We start from the raw sequence: 17,922 nt of genomic DNA, 5'->3' as shown, positions 1-17,922 counted from the left end.
AAGGGGGGGGGGGGGGGGGGGAGGGCAATTCCGGGCGATGTCAAGTACCACCATCAGTCTCTTGCCTTGAAGTATTCCTGTCTTCGAGTGCATCTCTCCACACGAGCAGTCGTAATTCAGTTACGCCTGCCTGTAATTGTTGTATACTCGGAGAACTCAATTTTCGAAATCCACAGTCGTGTTGCAGACATTTATCCTTAAAACACGTTGTTGCTTAATTTGTTGCGCCGCGTCGCAACGTGCCATTCGATATCGCGTTACATCATTAAAATCCATAAATACCTATGTAATACTATCATCACAAATATCGTATTTGTAACACGATAAGAGTTATGTTCATGAAACATCGCTCTTCTTTCTTCCTCTGCTGCAGTATTATGTATATATAAAATTAATTTTTCTCCACTTTGCAGAAGAGAACATATTGAAGATTGTAGACCTGCGTTATTACTGTTACATCTTATAATTACGCTTAATAAACATTGCAAGGACATTCAAAATGTGTAAACGTTTTCATCTTGAAATTTTTAATTAACGTAACTTTCACATTATTCCGAATTGTAAGACGTAATGACGATTATTGTTATAGACTACATTACGCTGACGGAACTGAACAGTACTCCTCTTTGTAAGTGTTGTTCTATTCGATTCGGCGGTTATTCTCTCCGCGGAAAATCCAATATGTCGTACAAATAATGGAAGAATGAGTTTAAAAACGGATCAAAGTTTATATAACTTCATGATTCTAGACAAAATAAATTCGCGAATAACAAATAAGGGATGAAATTTCGTTCACATATCACGTATATTGAAAAGCTCAATATAAAACGTAAAAAAAACTCGTTCCCTTCCCGCTTTTGTGTTCTCTTTTTCTTTTCCTCTCTTTCTTTCTCTATCTATTTAATGCCACCATTTTATTCGAATAAAAAAATACCACAAAAATTTATTCGCGAACAATGTTAAAGTCGAGTGTGCGTGATTACGAAGATACATCGAATCTCTCACATTTTACGAATTTTTTAGATTCTTAATTGAGGGGAGAAAGAGAAAGAGAAAGAGAACGGTCGGAGTAAGATTTTAGAGACGATGAGTTTAGAGACGATCAACACCGCTGCGATTTTCGGTAATAGGCAGAAATTAAATCGGTAGATGAACGCTGATCCTTCTGTATAATTCATCTCCTAGAGAAAAAAAAAAAAGAGAAGAAAAGAGAACGATGACGCGATGGCGGCAATGGGCGCTCGATCAAATTCATTATGTTCATTATTTTATGCTGCGAGAGGCTAAAGTTTACGTTAAATTAACCGTCCATACGCTGCACGGGCTTATTGCGGAATGCGTCCGGGGGAAGGACGAAATGGCTCGGTATCAGGTCGTTAAAAGGCAATTTGTTAAAGTCCTTTCATAGTGCTGTCATAACACGCAAAGGTTTCTTTTTCCTCCCAAAAAAAAAAATAAGCGAAACTCGAGTCAAGCGTTCAACGTTCCGTCGAGTTACGCGATTCAAAAGTAAATATCTATATAGTACTGCGCACGTATTGGCATAGTTAAGAATAATTTCCTAGGTTTCTTTGTGCCTCTATTCTTGCATAACAACACGCTAGTATTTGTTTTAAATAATGACCCGACACATCCAAAAGAGAAAATTGAGATTGACATTTGCAATTTAATTTAATGGCTGCGTTAATAATTAAAAACATTAACGGTGAATTAATAGACTGATTGATCTTCAGAAATTCATAAGCTAGGACATTTAGAATGACGAGTGACGGTATATTACTTAATATATGAACATAGCCAGATCGTACTGAGGCATCACTTGTTATTTAATTTCGAGTGACGTTTCACAATGCGAAATTATACGCGAATATATCGAAACAAGTAGGAACACCAAGCATTAGTATATGTAATTCGTATGAGCAGAAGAAGAAAGTGTACGTGCACTCGTGTTATTTTATATTAATCCCTTACAGCACGTTTTTTTCTAATGATCAACAATGATGAACAATTTTGAAAATTTTGTTCGCTATGTAGGTCCGCCATATTATATGATATTTCGAATATTGTATCTTTGATATCAAATTCATGATCAGTGACTTCGAAAATCTCCAAATAGTGATCTTGAAGTATTTGTTAATAATAAAAATTTATATACAAAACGAAATTATTCACTATAAACGACGCGAGTTTTTCGCGGTATATATTCATTAATAACAAATTTACTTAAAATTTAATTATAAAATTTGATTTATTAATTAGAGGAACCTCTTAACAATCTAGCAATATCAAATATACTAAAGAAATGCGCGAAACAATTGATTTATTGAAAAAACAAGCTTGAATGATAGATATTATACCTGTACAACATTAAAGGGTTAAATTAAAGTGAAGAGATATAGAAGTTAGGACTTCATATCACAGACTCAGCAATTTTATAATAAAATAACGAGCGCCGAGGACATTTATTAAGAAAGTTGCTCGGCATCGCGATGCTGCGAGGCGTTCGTGTGAAAAAACACGACGCGAATAAGTAAGCCCGATGGATTTTGCTGCTGTCATAAATATCATTAGACATTCGTCATAAATATCGAATATCATTTAAATATCGAATTTTATTTCTGTTTCCATAAATTGTAAAGATGTAAATTATATAAAAACATTTCTTTTACTTTAATCATCGTTCAACAGGAAGAATTATATACTTAGGGAATTTGCGAGAACGTTAAATGTACCTGTCGCCACTTAAAAGCAAAAAATCAAGTTCTACGAGAGCGAGGATAATTCTGGAATATAGAGAGCATAATGCAATCAATTATGTTTACGATTGGAATAGATTTCTGCTGACGAAAAACCGATAATGCCGTTAGCGCGAGCCGTATTCGATTCCCGTTTAACGCGGAAATATCATTCGAGACAATTGCATTAACTCTAACGCCGCAAATTAGCGGTTCAACTATTTCTGGAACGGAAAAGAAAAACTATTAGAAAATCAAGGACTATATCTGTTTAATATCAATTATTTAGTAATATATCATTTATTTTATTACTTATTTATTGGTATTTTTAGAGGTATGTTCTTGGGATACGTTAAGTTATACATTTGCAATATAGATATGTATATTTTTTACACTTAATATCTTAAGGATGTTTTGGTTATATAATATCAGCTAAAAATATCTATAAAAATCAACTAAAAAAGCCAACTCTAAAAAAACCTTTTTAAAAAAAGAAAAAATATATATAATATATGTCAAGTATTAAAAAAAAATATCAAATTTTACATTTCTCTTGATAAAAAACGAATTCGAAATAAATCATGCAATTAATCAAGTATTTTATTACGCAAGTCATATGGACTGAAAATGACTAAAGTAGTTAACTGGGTTATAGTGAAGAAAAATTTGGCGTGCTCGGGTCGCATTAAATCGCAATATTCTAGGACCAATATGTTTTGTGAATATATTTTTGTTTCACAAACTATGTCACTATATATAATGTGTTTATTATTTTTATATTTTCGTAATGCAAATATTGTATTGGGATAATATATTCACAGAAGTGCAATTAATGCGATCCGGGCACACTAAGTTTTTCCTTCAATAATAAGGTTGTAATAAGGTTGACTACTTTAGTTACTTTCAGTCCATCTTATATGAAATACTTGGCTAATTGCATATATTTCGTACATTTTTAATTAAATATTTATTTATCCGTTTTTTTATTAATATTTTTAATATCAGTCAACAACATTTTTATTCTGAAATCAACAAATAATTTGGCTTATATAATGGCTTACGCAGCACAATAACTTATTGCAGTAAATAATTTTTAAATGACTAATGCAAATAAACTTTTGTACGAATATTTATTAAAGATTTATTAGTATATATAAATAATTTTATTTAATTCCTATTTTCTCATTAAATTGGTATGTAAGTAAATATGAACAAATTATTTATAACGCGAAAATTCTGTTTTAAATAGAACATATATAATAATAAAAACCGAAAAAAGAATGCTTTAACTTAAAATTTTTTTTTTTTTTTTTCGATGTAACACGCAATTCCTTTCTATGGGTCTTTTGTATAAGTAAATACGCAGAACACGAGAATTCGACTGTGTGTTTTAACATGCAATGTGAATAACTCTCACGATTATTCATATCACGCATTGCCGTAATACGATTGCATTTCACTAGAGATGTGCATCCTGTCCTTAGAGTCTCTAAGAAGAATTTAAAAAGAAATGTGTATAATTAACAGAAAATTGATTCTGTAATTTACATATTGTTGTCTACATTTATGCAAAATCTTTTTTTTTATTTTTTATCAGTTAAATTAATTTTCATCCTCCATAATTTAATTTAATAGAAGTTTTCAATTCTGGAAATTGTCTCTTGGTTTCACCGTGCTATATTGTCCTACTTGCAGGAAAATATGGTCATCCTGCCGGAAGCTATAAGCTAGTTTCCTCGTCTTCGTAATGCGCGAACGTAACGAAGCGCAGGAATTATTTCTTATCCCTTGTCGTTCCAGAAATTGCACGATGCGGTCATGAGCGTCGAGATACAGTCTTCTTGGTTTTCTATGGTGCCACGAGATAAAAAAAGTCTAGTTGAGAAATACCGCTTCATTATAATTTCCATGGAACTTTTGTTATAGAAGCAGGAAATTTTACCGTACGCTTTTAGCAAGATAATTGAAATAATCATGGGTAAAAAAGCAAGGAAGCTGGGGAAAAAATTCCGATGGCGCCCATGCTCGCACTTATTCCCTCCTACGTGTTTATCTCTTGTACTTATCTTCTGTCCACCGTAAAAGCGGCAATCAAAAGTACATTTTCACTTAATCCATTGCACTGGAAACTTTAAGCCAGTGTCTTGATGTGGCTTCGCTATTATATCGTATTATTGACGTCTCTCCTATCTGAATCTATAGATTCAGGAGCCTCTCTATTGCTGTGAATAACACTTTATTATTTAACTCCATCAATTATACATGTATCATCAGAATTATATAAAAGTTATGAATCGATTAATCTTATTAATTTTATTAATAAAAAAAGATCTACTTTTTATTAAAAAAAAAAATTAATTAATAACTTTTCTCTGACAGTCATTCGATCTATTATTACAACTTTTTAATCTTTTTTTAAGAATATTTGAAAATCATGCAACTTTTAGTTTTATTCAAAAATATCATTGACCGATATCCCGTAAATCCATTTTAAAATATCTTATATTCAAGTAAAATGTTCTATTTTTCACCTAATAATACTTGATGTGTCATTAATAAGTGAGAAATATCATGTCATTATTCGAAATAAACATTTAATTCGCCTTGCTCACGAACAAGATCGTGTCAAGAAATTAATACCTTGTTTATAAACGTCGTAGACATCTTCGTTATTCGCAGCAACCACCTGTTTATGTTATCGTCATCCTTCCAGTCTTGAGCTTCGTCGACGTGTTCGTCGCAGATTGTTCCCCCCCCCCCCCCCCTCTCTCTTTCTCTCTCTGCTTCTTACATACGATAGGTTTCGATGGATTACATATTATTCTCGCGAAATATTCTCGGTAATTCGAATTGTTGCAGCATCCACGGAAAAGATACGCGCACATCTTATTCACCCTCATCGCTGCTGCATATCTCTCACGGCTTCTTTGATCTCTTTTCCTCTTCGAATGACTCATTCAAATGTTCACGCATCTTGCAAAAGAGGATCGCGATCTTCTAGAGTCACGCGCTTGAAATTTATTTTTTTCGTTGAATGAAAGTCTCATGCTCCATCATATGTTTTTGAACATTTGATCGGCGACGCACTTAATTCTATATTATTCTTACATGTTTAAAATACATTAGAATTTCTGACTTTAAACAAAATTCAAGGCATGAAAAGAAATAACGTATGAAAGATATAAATTATATCTACTAATTATAGAATTCTATTTTTTTGTCTTTTTACGTATCTTTTTACAATAAAATTCCTTTTATTTGTTAGAGTTTAAATAACAAATATCATTGATACATTGATCTTTTTTAACGCATGAAACGGTAAATTAGAATGCTGTGAATCCTAAATGCGACAATATATCTTATTCTCTTTTGATGTTTTAATTACGACCTGTTATTATTCCTCTAACTGATTATTTATTTATTTTCAACAGTAGAATTAAACAGCAACATCTACAAAAACAGCTGCGAAAACTGTTACTGCAATTACCCGTGTCTAGTTTAATTTTCTTAAGTAAGATCTTTTCGTTAGAAACTTCTTTTCGTTGTCCCGTGTAACATTCAACACAAGCGTATATTCTCATGCGCCTTTCCTCTGATCTCGCATCTGCTTCCTATATGTGTTGCAGAAATAAACGGTTTGAGGATGCTGGAGCTGATAGTGCCGCAGCACGCGGTGCTCGGGCAAAATGTAAGCCTCGAGTGCAACTTTAATCTGGACGGCGAGAACCTGTACTCGGTCAAGTGGTACAAGGACGGCAACGAATTCTACCGATACGTACCTCAGGAGAAGCCACCTGTTCTGGTGTTCCTCCAACCCGGTGTCTCAGCAGTCGTAAGGATAACTAACTGCTTTCACACTCTCTCTTTGTTTTTTGCGTTAAACTTTAATAATAAAGAGACCGAATCAAAATCCTAATCTGATATGAAACTTATCTAGGAAATGTAATCTTTCTATCACATTAAGATGGGTTCTGTAAGCGAAGATTTTTCCTTATTCCTCAACATTGGCACTTTACGACGAACAAAATTGAAAGGATCCGGCATAAGAATGGCATAAATCTTCGAATAGAAAGATCGGGACATTCTTCGACTACAATTTCCCGCTCACTCTCGTATTGAATCCTTATCCAATTCTCGCGCTTCGCGTCCGATACGTACAACTCGATTGACCGTCATGAATCGCCTTAAACACGTGGATGATTGAAGTTTCGAAAAAGAAAGCTTCTCTAGTGTATGTACACGGTGTTTTGATTCCGCGCCTGTTTAGAATTCCCGATGGACGTGTTTCCCAGGAAGTGGCATGATTGACCCACTTTCGATCGTATCGACTCGAATTCTCAAATGCGCGTCAATCACGAGGAGTCAAAATCTAGACTCTGTACTCGAACGGCGAAACTATCCTATGTTCACCTTCATATTTGTGTCGTTTAAAAAATAAATCGCGCGTTCTGCTCGCTCTGATATTTTTTTCCAATCAGAAAACAAATAGGGGAGCAAAACGTGAACCAGTTTGAGAATACGAGTGTGCGATTGATAACGTGATGCGCAAAAGTGCATGCATCATGCGCGATGGAAATAATAAAAACAGGTCCTAATTTTGGCAATAATAAAAATTGTAGATCTCATGTAGATTTTCTTAAATTTTATCTTCAAATCTCTCTCTCCCTCTTCCCCTCCCTCCCCTTCCCCCCCCCCTCTCTCTCTCTCTCTCAGAAATAAAAATTGTACATCTCATTTTCGAAATTTTATTTTCAAATCTCTATCTCTCCCTCTTTCTCTGCCTCTCAGAGAGAGAGAGAGAGAGAGAGAGAGAGAGAGAGAGAGAGAGATGCTTTCATGTATTTCAGTCGTGAGCGACATTTGCAAAAAGAACTAGCATTTCTGTATAAATAAATAAATATTACATGCAGGAGCAGCTTTCCCGAAATATTCTCATCTCGGGCGCGCGCGGCCAAAATGGCTTTTCATTCACGTCAAGACATCGGATTAATGTTGCATTATGCGCGCCGAGCAGCGAATAAACAAAGACGAGGAGGCGACCACGGTACGCGATCTTGATCATAATGAGCCTTAATATTAACATTAATCACCCACGCGAGATTGGCGCTCGGGAGCGCCCTTAGAAATTATCGGTCTACCTGGTTGTTATCGCTGTTTATAATTACATCGATTAGTATAATGAATCGTGAAATGCCCTCCCAGCGCGCGGAGATGAAAATTGTGGGGATGCTGACGACGATGACCTGGCTTCTCTCCTTCTCTATCCCCTTTCTCCTGTTTCTACCCCGCGTTCTTCACTAATTTAATGTGGGGACGTTGTTCGTTAAGCGCGTCTTCATCACACCACGCGGCACGTCTAAAATTACCTTTCGTCCTTGTCGTCGTCGTCGTCGTAGTCGTCGTCGTCGTCGCAAAAGATAACGCATTACAAATTGATCCCAAGGGGGTCGCGGTTTCCCTCTTTTAGGTTAATGATATTTCCAATAATTTCAATTCCTCGCTGACTATATCACGCGCGGTTTTCCACGCCATTGATAGTGATACGAAAAAATTCCATCTTCCTGTGGTATGAAAACTACGTTGGAGCAAGCCCAGTTCTGTGCCCGAGAATGATGAGTGATTCACTGGGCTACTAGCGGAACGACACAAATTGTCGGAAGAACGTTCATTTCGTGCGGAGGATGAATATATATTTCTCAATTGTATTGTTTCATTCATTTCATTCAAGCTTTAGAGAGGCAACATGAAAACTAGGTATTAAATCCAGTCCTCGGAAATAACATTATAAATGCGGAATTTGTACGCAATTTAAAGAGTTAATGGGACGATATTAGGGAGTTTTTACAATATCATGTATCCAGATATGGTAAACGTCATAGTGGAAAGTCTGCGCGTGTGTAACGTTCTACTAAATAACATGATTTTAGCGTTTACTGTATCTAGATACATGGTATTGCAAAAACTTCCTATTGTCGATAAAGCAATTTAATAGTACAAGGAGCATCCCAAAAGTAAATTTTCCTATCGTAGAAAAATAAAGTAAAGACAATTAGAAAATTTTTTTTTTTAATTTAATCCTCAAGTTACTTCTCTACGTAATCACCATTGAAATTTTAATACTAACGTGACACCAATTTTTTAATGTCAGTGGTATGAAAAAAATGTGTTTTTTAATTGAAAAAAACGATTTCATTTCAGTTTTAATTTTATCGTCACTGTTAGATTTTACCATTCAAATATTTTTAACACAGAAAACAGGTGAAAATCAATCGATCTAGAGAGAATTCTATGGTGGATGAGTAAAATATTCCTAATGAAATTATGCCTATAAATCCTGTATTCATCTTGATGAAGGCACATCATGAAAAAAAAAAAAAACTTTCTTCGAAAAAACTTTCAAAAAGCTTTTTTAAAGACTTTTCAAAAAGACTTTCTTATTTGATGATGAATATTTATAACAGTTTCGTGTCTTGCAGTCAAAATTAAATTATTATACGTAGTTTGGCAGTTAGACACGTTTTGTGTTGATAACGTTTTGTGTCTCTTTTAATTCAAATTGATTCAGGTAATTATGGTTGCAATTGAAGGTGACTGTAAATGAAAAAAGTGTTCCAACATGTTCCAAAAAAATTTCTAGAATACATAATTTTTTTTCCTATAATATAGGAACTTATTTTTAGAATGCATTTCGTATATATGAGATAATTGAAATTTTATAATTCTATGAGGTAGTTTTTTCAGTTCTATTTTTTTGATCAATAAAACAAATTACATTAAGAAAGATTTTAATTCCATTTTTATCGAGTTAGTTTGCGAGTTTTCACAGCATGATGAATTGTTATGTCGCAATGTTACACCCAAAAAAAAATATTAGCGCCGATTAGCGATTCCATGTTAATGTTAGAGAAGTTTCCATTATATACGACCTTAAGAAGAGGAATACTCAAAGTAGAGGAATTTCGTATAATTATAAGGCGCTGGATTTAATATTGCAATTCTCTAACTAGAAGAATGTCCTGCATGTCATGTACTGACATGCAGCACATGTAATTACGATAGCACGTAAATGACAAACTTCTTTTAACAAATAAATGTGCTGGTATCTTGCTACAAACATTTACTTCAAAAGGCTATTCGAGTTATTATAATTTTCTATAGAAGAATTTATTTTTGATCATAGCTCGTGTGTTCTCATTTTTTTATAGATGAATACATGTTGTACACGCGCCTGATTTATTTAAGATTTTTTGCTTAGAGGAAATGTTAAGAGATGTTCCCCGCTTATTGGCAGAACTTTTTTTGGATGCATCTCTTTTTTCGTCTTTCAGGTTCATGAATCCACTCAACGAATGGTCGTCCTTCGTTCCGTGAACCTCATGAGCACGGGACGCTACAGATGCGAGGTTTCAGCGGAGGCACCGTCTTTCCAGACCGTTTCCGACCATTCGGATATGACGATAATCGGTAAGAAGCGAGGGCGAACAGATTAGTATTAATTTAGAGTTTTATCTTTCAAAGAAATCGCGCAATAATGGCAATCCAGGCCTCTCGCAAACTTAGGGGTATTGCATCGTTGATTTAGCCTTATAAGGCGACGCTACTATTTTTCTTCTCGCTGATTCTCATTATCCGAGCAAATGTTATTACGGTCAACCGAAAAGAAAAAAGAAATTGTGCCGACTAATCATGATCTTATTCATGTTTGAATTAAAATTAAACCGCGAAGAAGAGATTTATCACATTTGACGTGTAGACCACGGTGTGAGATATTCTTTGGAACGGTTTAATTCCGAGACAAAGATTTATACGTATCATTTGATGAAGGGATTTCGGTTTCATGTTCAAGAAGAAAAAAAGGAAGAAGAGAGATTTTCTACCGCGGGATTAGATATTTTAACGGCTTTGAAGGTTTCATAAGCCACTTTACGCGCGAATTAAAATAAATCGCAGTTCTAATACCTCCGAAAGAGTTAATTTCGTCGCGTTGGTTTTTGATTTGTGAGAGGGAACATTATCTATCCCTCAAAAATATCGACTTACGACCAGTGACGAATTAGTGATGATTCATTCTTGAGACGGTAATGCGTCTACGACTTATCGTTTGAAACACTTTTCGTTAGTCTTAATTGCTTTATTATTAACGTGCGCACCGGCGGAAACGAAGCGTTTTTCTTCAATCGCAGACATGACAAACTCGAAACCGATATTCGCTCTCAATTATTTATCGCGATTTCCATGAACATTAAATTCATTGATGTAAAATCTGCCCTTGCTTCTCATCTTTAATTATTCCTAGCTTGAATATTACCAACACTTGCGCAACATTCTTCACAAATTAAACACTTCATTAATAATATCGTATGAAAAATATCGATTGAAAAGCTTTCTATATACCACAGCTATGTGGAGCTTTAATCGTTTAAGTCTAAATAAGATCCAGAGCTGGTTTTCCATCCAATCCTTTTAATCCGGGACGCGATTCGATTATTATTTATTCTCTGTGGGATTTATTCTCTCTGGGGACCGAGGGACAAGATCTCGATCGCTTCAATTTTTGCGCCGATTACTCCGAGCGCACGTTTGTATATCTATTCTATTCATATAGCGTATATAAAGTTAAATGCATTATATTGAGTGCAATAATTACAGTAAAGTGTTACTCCATTAAAATTTCCACATTGGTAAGCGTAAACAAGTTAAACTGGCCGCAACAAAATTATAGAAAATTATGGTTCAAGCGGGATTGCACAAAAATATTCGAGTGGACAAGTTAAAAGCCCGATCGTTTTGTCTAATCGAAGAATCGCATCATTTTTGTCATAGCGGATTGTTTTACGTATATCTACATAATTTCAGCCCTCCCGGAAGACGAACCCGTTATCACGGCGCGACCCGGGAAACATCGTTATCAAGTCGGCGACGTCGTGCGGTTCAATTGCACTTCGACGAGGTCGAAGCCACACGCCACGCTCAGCTGGTTCATCAACGGCGACCCTGTGAGTGCTCGAGACACGAAGCATATCTCTTCCCCCCCCCCCCCCCCCCCCTCTCTCTCTCTCTCTCTCTCTCTCTCTCTCTTTCTCTGTCTGTCTGCGTACCGCAACTGTGTGAATGTCTTCTCAGGTTGTCGGAAGCGTAAAAGGTTCGCGGTAACGTCACTAACATCCGAGATACGCCATGATCTCGGAAAATCCGTTTAGAATAGTCTAGAGATTCGCGCACGCTTACGTACGCAGTTGAGTAACAGGACGAGGCTTTATTTACGAATTTTCTAAAATAGTTGTACTTATTATTAATACTATTATTAATCAGAAACATATTTCATTATATCACATATTACGTATTCAATTCTCTAATTATTTTTCAATTTTTCGAGAATGAAAAAGAACTCTATATTATTTTGAATTTTTTCGAGATAATAATTAATTATGGGATCGAAAATTTTATTCTTTGTTTATTCTATTTTATACATTACAGTATAATATAGTGTAATGAAATATAGTGTAATTTCAATTAAACATTAATCAAGTTTTAAATTAATATTTAATTTAATGAAGTCCAAGTAGATTTTACTTTTCACGGATCGAATTCTAAACGCTAAAATTTTCGTCACATATTCCTTCCGTGACAAAGTTAATAAACGCTCATATTTATTATCTCTTAATAAAGACTTTTTCTTCGTAATACATGTTTTACTACCATGATCACTACCGTGATACTATCATAATATGAAATTATGTCTATAAAAACGTATTAGATATTAATATACGATTACAAGGAAAAAGTCATAACAATTAGCCTTCACTTTTTTCCTCTCTTAATTTCTCTCTCTCTCTCTCTCTCTCTCTCTCTCTCTCTCTCTCTCCCCTCCCTCCCCCCCTTCTCTTTTAAACGCTGTCAAAAGTTTCCCATCATGGCGAATTTCATTCTTTCGCGAAAATAACGCACATCTGCAACGACAGTCACCAACGTGACCGTTAATGTCTCGTTGACCCACGATTACGCGCTAACAAAGCTCGAGAATTAATTTTACAAAGTGCATTCTATAGTGTGTGCGAAGCTTTTTCATTTTTCATACGCGAACAAATAATTAGTTCTTGGATAATTAATCTTCGGGTGTTGCGAACGGACGCTCGCGCACATTCAAAACCGCCTGATTATAGTCTTTTAGCATCGGCGTTATATCGTGACTTATTAAAATCGGGATTATATTTAATCGGAATTAAAATCGATAATCTTAGATTATAGGATCACCGTTGAAAAATTGGTGTTAAATTTAACACATTATCACTCAAACGATCCACTCAAATTTATTAATTTAACATAAGCTAAATAAAAGGTAACAAAAATATTATTAATTTAAAAAAACAAACACAAAAAAGATATAAAGAATACTAACATAATTTATAAACAACAAACCATGAGAGCATGTCTTTTTTAATAAAATTAACATTTATGATATATTAAATTATATCATATTTTATTTATTCATCTGTAGAGAATTTATGTCTTATTACATTTTTTTTTATTTGTTTATTTATTCATAAATTGTGTTATTTTAACAATAAAAAATACTGAATATTAATTTAAATCTACTTAAATCACATTATGTTTAATATTCGATATGTTAAAAAATCAACACAAAATTTTAACAAGGTTTGAGTGGATCGTTTTCAAATACGAAATGTTTTTTATTGATTAATTTTTATCTACAGTATTCGGAGAGGATGTCCTGTAAATTATGTTAACGTTGAAATTAGAAAAAGATATGAAATTCACATTGAAAATATTATTATATAATGCGCGCGAAGAAATGTGTGCGTGCGTGCGTGCGTGCGTGCGTGCGTGCGTGCGTGCGTGCGTGCGTGCGTGCGTGCGTGCGTGCGTGCGTGCGTGTGTGTGTGTGTGTGTGTGGGTGGGTGCGTGTTCGTGTAACAGTAAGGCATTGAATAATTTTATTATTATGATTAGAATTAGTGTCATATGTTAGAGTACTTTTTAATTTTTATCACAAAAGTTGTAACAAAATTTAATGAGAAAGATAACAATCTTCTGCTAAACGATATTAAAAGTTTACGTAGTGCTCTCAGAGAGCTCGCGGATCAAGAGAGTCAATTTTCCTGGAACAAAGTAGATTAGACAGATAATGTTGTGTATTTAATTTACGATGATAAGTACTGATGACGTTATTACATTTAATTTAAAGAAAAAAAAAAAAGATATATGTCAAAAACATATTAAAATGACTTTAAAATGATCTCGCGTATTTAGAAAGTTATCATTTATTCTTTGCTTAATTCTTTGCTAATCATTGCTTGTTGAATATAATATTATTTTGTTTTATTCCAGTTTAATTCCACCAATTTGCTATCAATATTTTCTCTGATTTTCTCTCTTTATTCTGATTTTATTTCATTAAATAAAATTTGTGTTTAGAATTAAAAAAGGATCTCTTCAACATTACTATTCTTCCAGAAAACTAGTTATGAAAATTTTAAAAACACGTCGTCAATATACCGCAAAGATTAAACAATGCTGATTACGCGTTAGCAAATATTGAATTAGAACAAAAGTTTGTAGTACTACGAACTTAAAAATTCAAGCAGCCATAACTTTGTTAGAAATGATTTAAATTTAAATAAGAATTTTAAAACTTAACATTTTTACTTTCGAGAGGCCACGATATCTTTTGAGTTTCTGTGAATTTGGTCATTTTTTACATATGGAAAACTATGAGTTCGATAAAATGGCAATTTTTTTCCTCATTTTATGAGCTTGTTACATCTGAAAAGAAAAACTTAAGAAAATTTTCAACTTTCGTGAAAGCTTAAAGTTTTCCCTACCTATAAAATATTTTAAAAAATATTAAAAAATTTTTAAAAATGATTTTTGTTACTGAGTGAGTTATCATAAATTAAATAAAAGGAACATTTTGACTTTAATTGCTTATAACTCCGTTAAAAATCATCGCCACAATTAAAAAATAGATTCTTGAAACTGAAATTTCATTTTTTTGAATGATAAAAATATATAAATGCCTAATTAAAACAAAAATATGTAAATACGCACATGATGCAAATGAAATAGTACTATGAACTTTTGTTCCAATCTAATATTTCTGACTAAGAAAATCCGTGTTATCATCATCATCATCATTCAGATCGAGAGAGACTATGCAGTCCTTCTTCTTCACTTCGATTAGGTCGAGCAGCAGTTCTTGAAGTCTTACCCCGTCGACGTGGACCGGAACGATCTGGAGACTTCCACACTCGGTCTAGAGTTCCGTCTGCGCTTGAAGCACTTCAAGAAGGGAGACTTGAAGATCAAATGCCTGGCGAGAATATATACCGTATATTGGAAATCGAATGAGCTCAGCATAGAGGGTGAGAGGCCTCTGAAGATACCGGTAATGGAGAGTAGGGAGACAAGGGCGCAAGGGCACACGCACGCCGAGCACATCCTAGGTAAAAAGAGAAATCTTCCATCCCCGGTCCTTGACTGAGGATAAATGACATATAGTAACAAGGACGAAATATCTGCTTCGTCGTACGAACACAGATTTTTTGTCTTTTAATTTAGTTATTCGTGTCACTATTTCTCTGTAAAAAAAGATGGATCAAAATTTAAAAAGAAAACTCTTCCTACCCTCTCCCCCTTTTAAATTGGAGCTCAATTATTTGATAAAATTAATATATTATAAAATTAATTAATATTTAACTATATCTCTTGATATTTTAACACGATTCCGAAATAAAGAGATGAAATTACAAGTCAAAGCTGACAAATAAAATTAAACGTAAAATTTACTATGTTATTTAGATATTAATTAAATGTTAATTCATTTAAAATAATGTTTCTAACAATATTAAAAATATTAAGAAACAATATTTAGAAACAGGGGGGATCGTTTATATAAACTAAATCAACTAACAATAAGTTGAGCGAAAAGCGCCTATTACAGTCGTAGTTATCTCAGAAATATGCGCGCCATTATTTTCGAATTTGCAATACAATCAACTGCATTAATACTAATCTCTTTAAATTAAATTAAATCGTTGATTTGATGTCACTAGTATCTTAAAATCTGTAAAAAATTTATTGCAAGAAATCTTATCTCAACCAGAATTCGAACTCGGCATGCTTCGATGATGAATTAAAAGAATACTCGCACAATATATGAGAGATCCAGATTCGAATATTAGCTAAGATAATATTTTTTGCAATAAGTTCTTTATAAGTTTTAAGATGCTAATAGCATCAAATTAACGATTTAATTTAAAATTTGAGGGAATATTATTATTTCAGTTTAATTATATTGCAAGTCTGTGTGCGAAAGTATAATCGGCACTATTTCTGAGATAAAATTTATTTAAATATACAGGATATTTTTGATATTACTCTCCGAGTGACATTTTGTTTACATTAATATCAAAAGAATTAAAACGAAGATTCGGTCTTAAAGAGCTATTACCTATTCCAAGTTTAAAAGGGATAAGAATTATTTTGCAAGTCGTTAAAAAAACTGACGTTTTTCACAGTTCAGTTCTTTAATATTAAATTACAAGTCTGCAAAAAAGTATAAGCTCTGTAGCCATGTGAAAAGAGCTTAGTGACCGAAATAATAGATCCAATCCTTTTGGTTTAATATTGTCAACTCGAAGCTTGTTCCGACGAGGATAGTTTAGCAACGTCATTTCTCTCCGATATGCTGTTTTGTTCTATCATGCAAGTTAAAGCGCAAACGTGTAACTCGTTTCACGCAAAACCCGCTTTATGCCTGTTCTACAATAGGATCGCAAGTCGTAAGCCGTAAGAAATTGGCCAATCATATATAATTGAATATGACAAAAATAATCAACTATGATTGTTTAATTTCTTACGGCTTACAGTTTGCGAGCTTATTGTAGAATAGGCTTCAGGCTGATATTACATTTGTCATACGACAAATTTTTCAAGCGTATTAATTGGCTGCAAAACTGAGAAATCTGAGAACCTCTTTGTCCTGCAGCTAATCAACAGGCTTGAAAAGCTTGTCGTACGACAAAAAACGGATGAATATGTAATATTAATCTTAAGGATCTCTCTCTCTCTCTCTCTCTTTAAAGGAATAAGGAAGGAATTTTGTAACATATTGAATCACAAACGCACCAGCGATCGAAAGATTAAGAATCTAATTTCGTGGACGCGGAATTTATGTCATTTTCTTTTAATTCAGCCATTTTTTTCGACGCCCTTAAGCATAAATCGCTTTAACCAAACTCGCTTAGCCAAGTTTCAATTTTAAAATGTTCAAAGTTTGAATTTTTCCTGAATATTTATGAAATATCCCTCTTTCAGAAAATGTGATGTATCCTGGTTTTTTCTTTTTCAGCAAGCGGAAGTATAACATTAGGACCGTGCGTTATGTTGGTGATTATGGGATTATTGATGCTGCGGTAAGGATTGAAGATACCATTCGCCCTTCGTGCTCATCCCCTAGGCCTGTGGAAGCCATCCTCGTAACGCGATATAATTACAAAATTATCCATGTTGTTTATATTTTTTTATAATTGCAATTAGTGAAATTAGAGATCATGTAATAATTGTAGACAGACGACACTATCTCTCGAATTATGTTAGACTTTCGACTCGAATCTTTAGGGAGAGTTTTCGTTGTAGAGAGACGATAGATACTTTTTTTTCCAGGAATGATCCAGGAAAAAAATTATCGAGAAAATTTTCGACGACTCGGTTGTTCAATTTTCGCGTTACACCAATTATGTCTCGCGTACAGTGCGTGAAAAACACGACGGACCCGTTATTCCGTTGTATTCATCGAAGAAATTATACATATATCTGCACTGCCATGTATTGATCTATCGTTTATCATGAAAATTCGGAGTTGCGACTTTTTACATTGCTTGCAGCGACTCATGCGTAAAGTACATAAATCAATTTTTCTTCAGGTACACACGCGCGTGCACTTCGTTTGAATACATATACATATCTATGTGTGGGGCTAACGCATATCTACCATGCAAACTATGGCGCGGGTCCGCGTTTTATTGAATTTTCATTAACTGTGCCACGTCTGGAACGATAAAATGCAAGTGCAACTGAGTTTCAAGACAATATAATATAACTATACACGAAAAAATTCTTCACAAATTTTCAAATTGAATATCTGCATACAACTTATGATATTAAA

The 17,922-nt window shown here is 33.9% G+C and overlaps 1 protein-coding gene across 1 annotated transcript in view; it reads left to right on the top strand.

Annotated features, from left to right (window-relative positions):
• LOC108693738 overlaps positions 1-17,861 on the top strand; it is a 136,060-nt gene extending 118,199 nt beyond the window's left edge. Inside the window, exons 2-6 of the mRNA XM_018202848.1 lie at positions 6,362-6,567; positions 10,064-10,199; positions 11,592-11,731; positions 14,938-15,199; positions 17,107-17,861. Coding sequence (XP_018058337.1) covers positions 6,362-6,567; positions 10,064-10,199; positions 11,592-11,731; positions 14,938-15,199; positions 17,107-17,174 — 812 coding nt within the window. The 3' untranslated portion in view covers positions 17,175-17,861. The remainder of the gene's footprint in view (positions 1-6,361; positions 6,568-10,063; positions 10,200-11,591; positions 11,732-14,937; positions 15,200-17,106) is intronic.
• The last annotated feature ends 61 nt before the right edge of the window (positions 17,862-17,922 follow it).

Source organism: Atta colombica, unplaced genomic scaffold (assembly GCF_001594045.1).
Source record: "Atta colombica isolate Treedump-2 unplaced genomic scaffold, Acol1.0 scaffold96, whole genome shotgun sequence".
Taxonomy (NCBI): domain Eukaryota; kingdom Metazoa; phylum Arthropoda; class Insecta; order Hymenoptera; family Formicidae; genus Atta; species Atta colombica.
The sequence above is the reverse complement of the archived record's forward strand: the minus strand, read 5'-3'. Positions and strand labels throughout refer to the sequence as shown.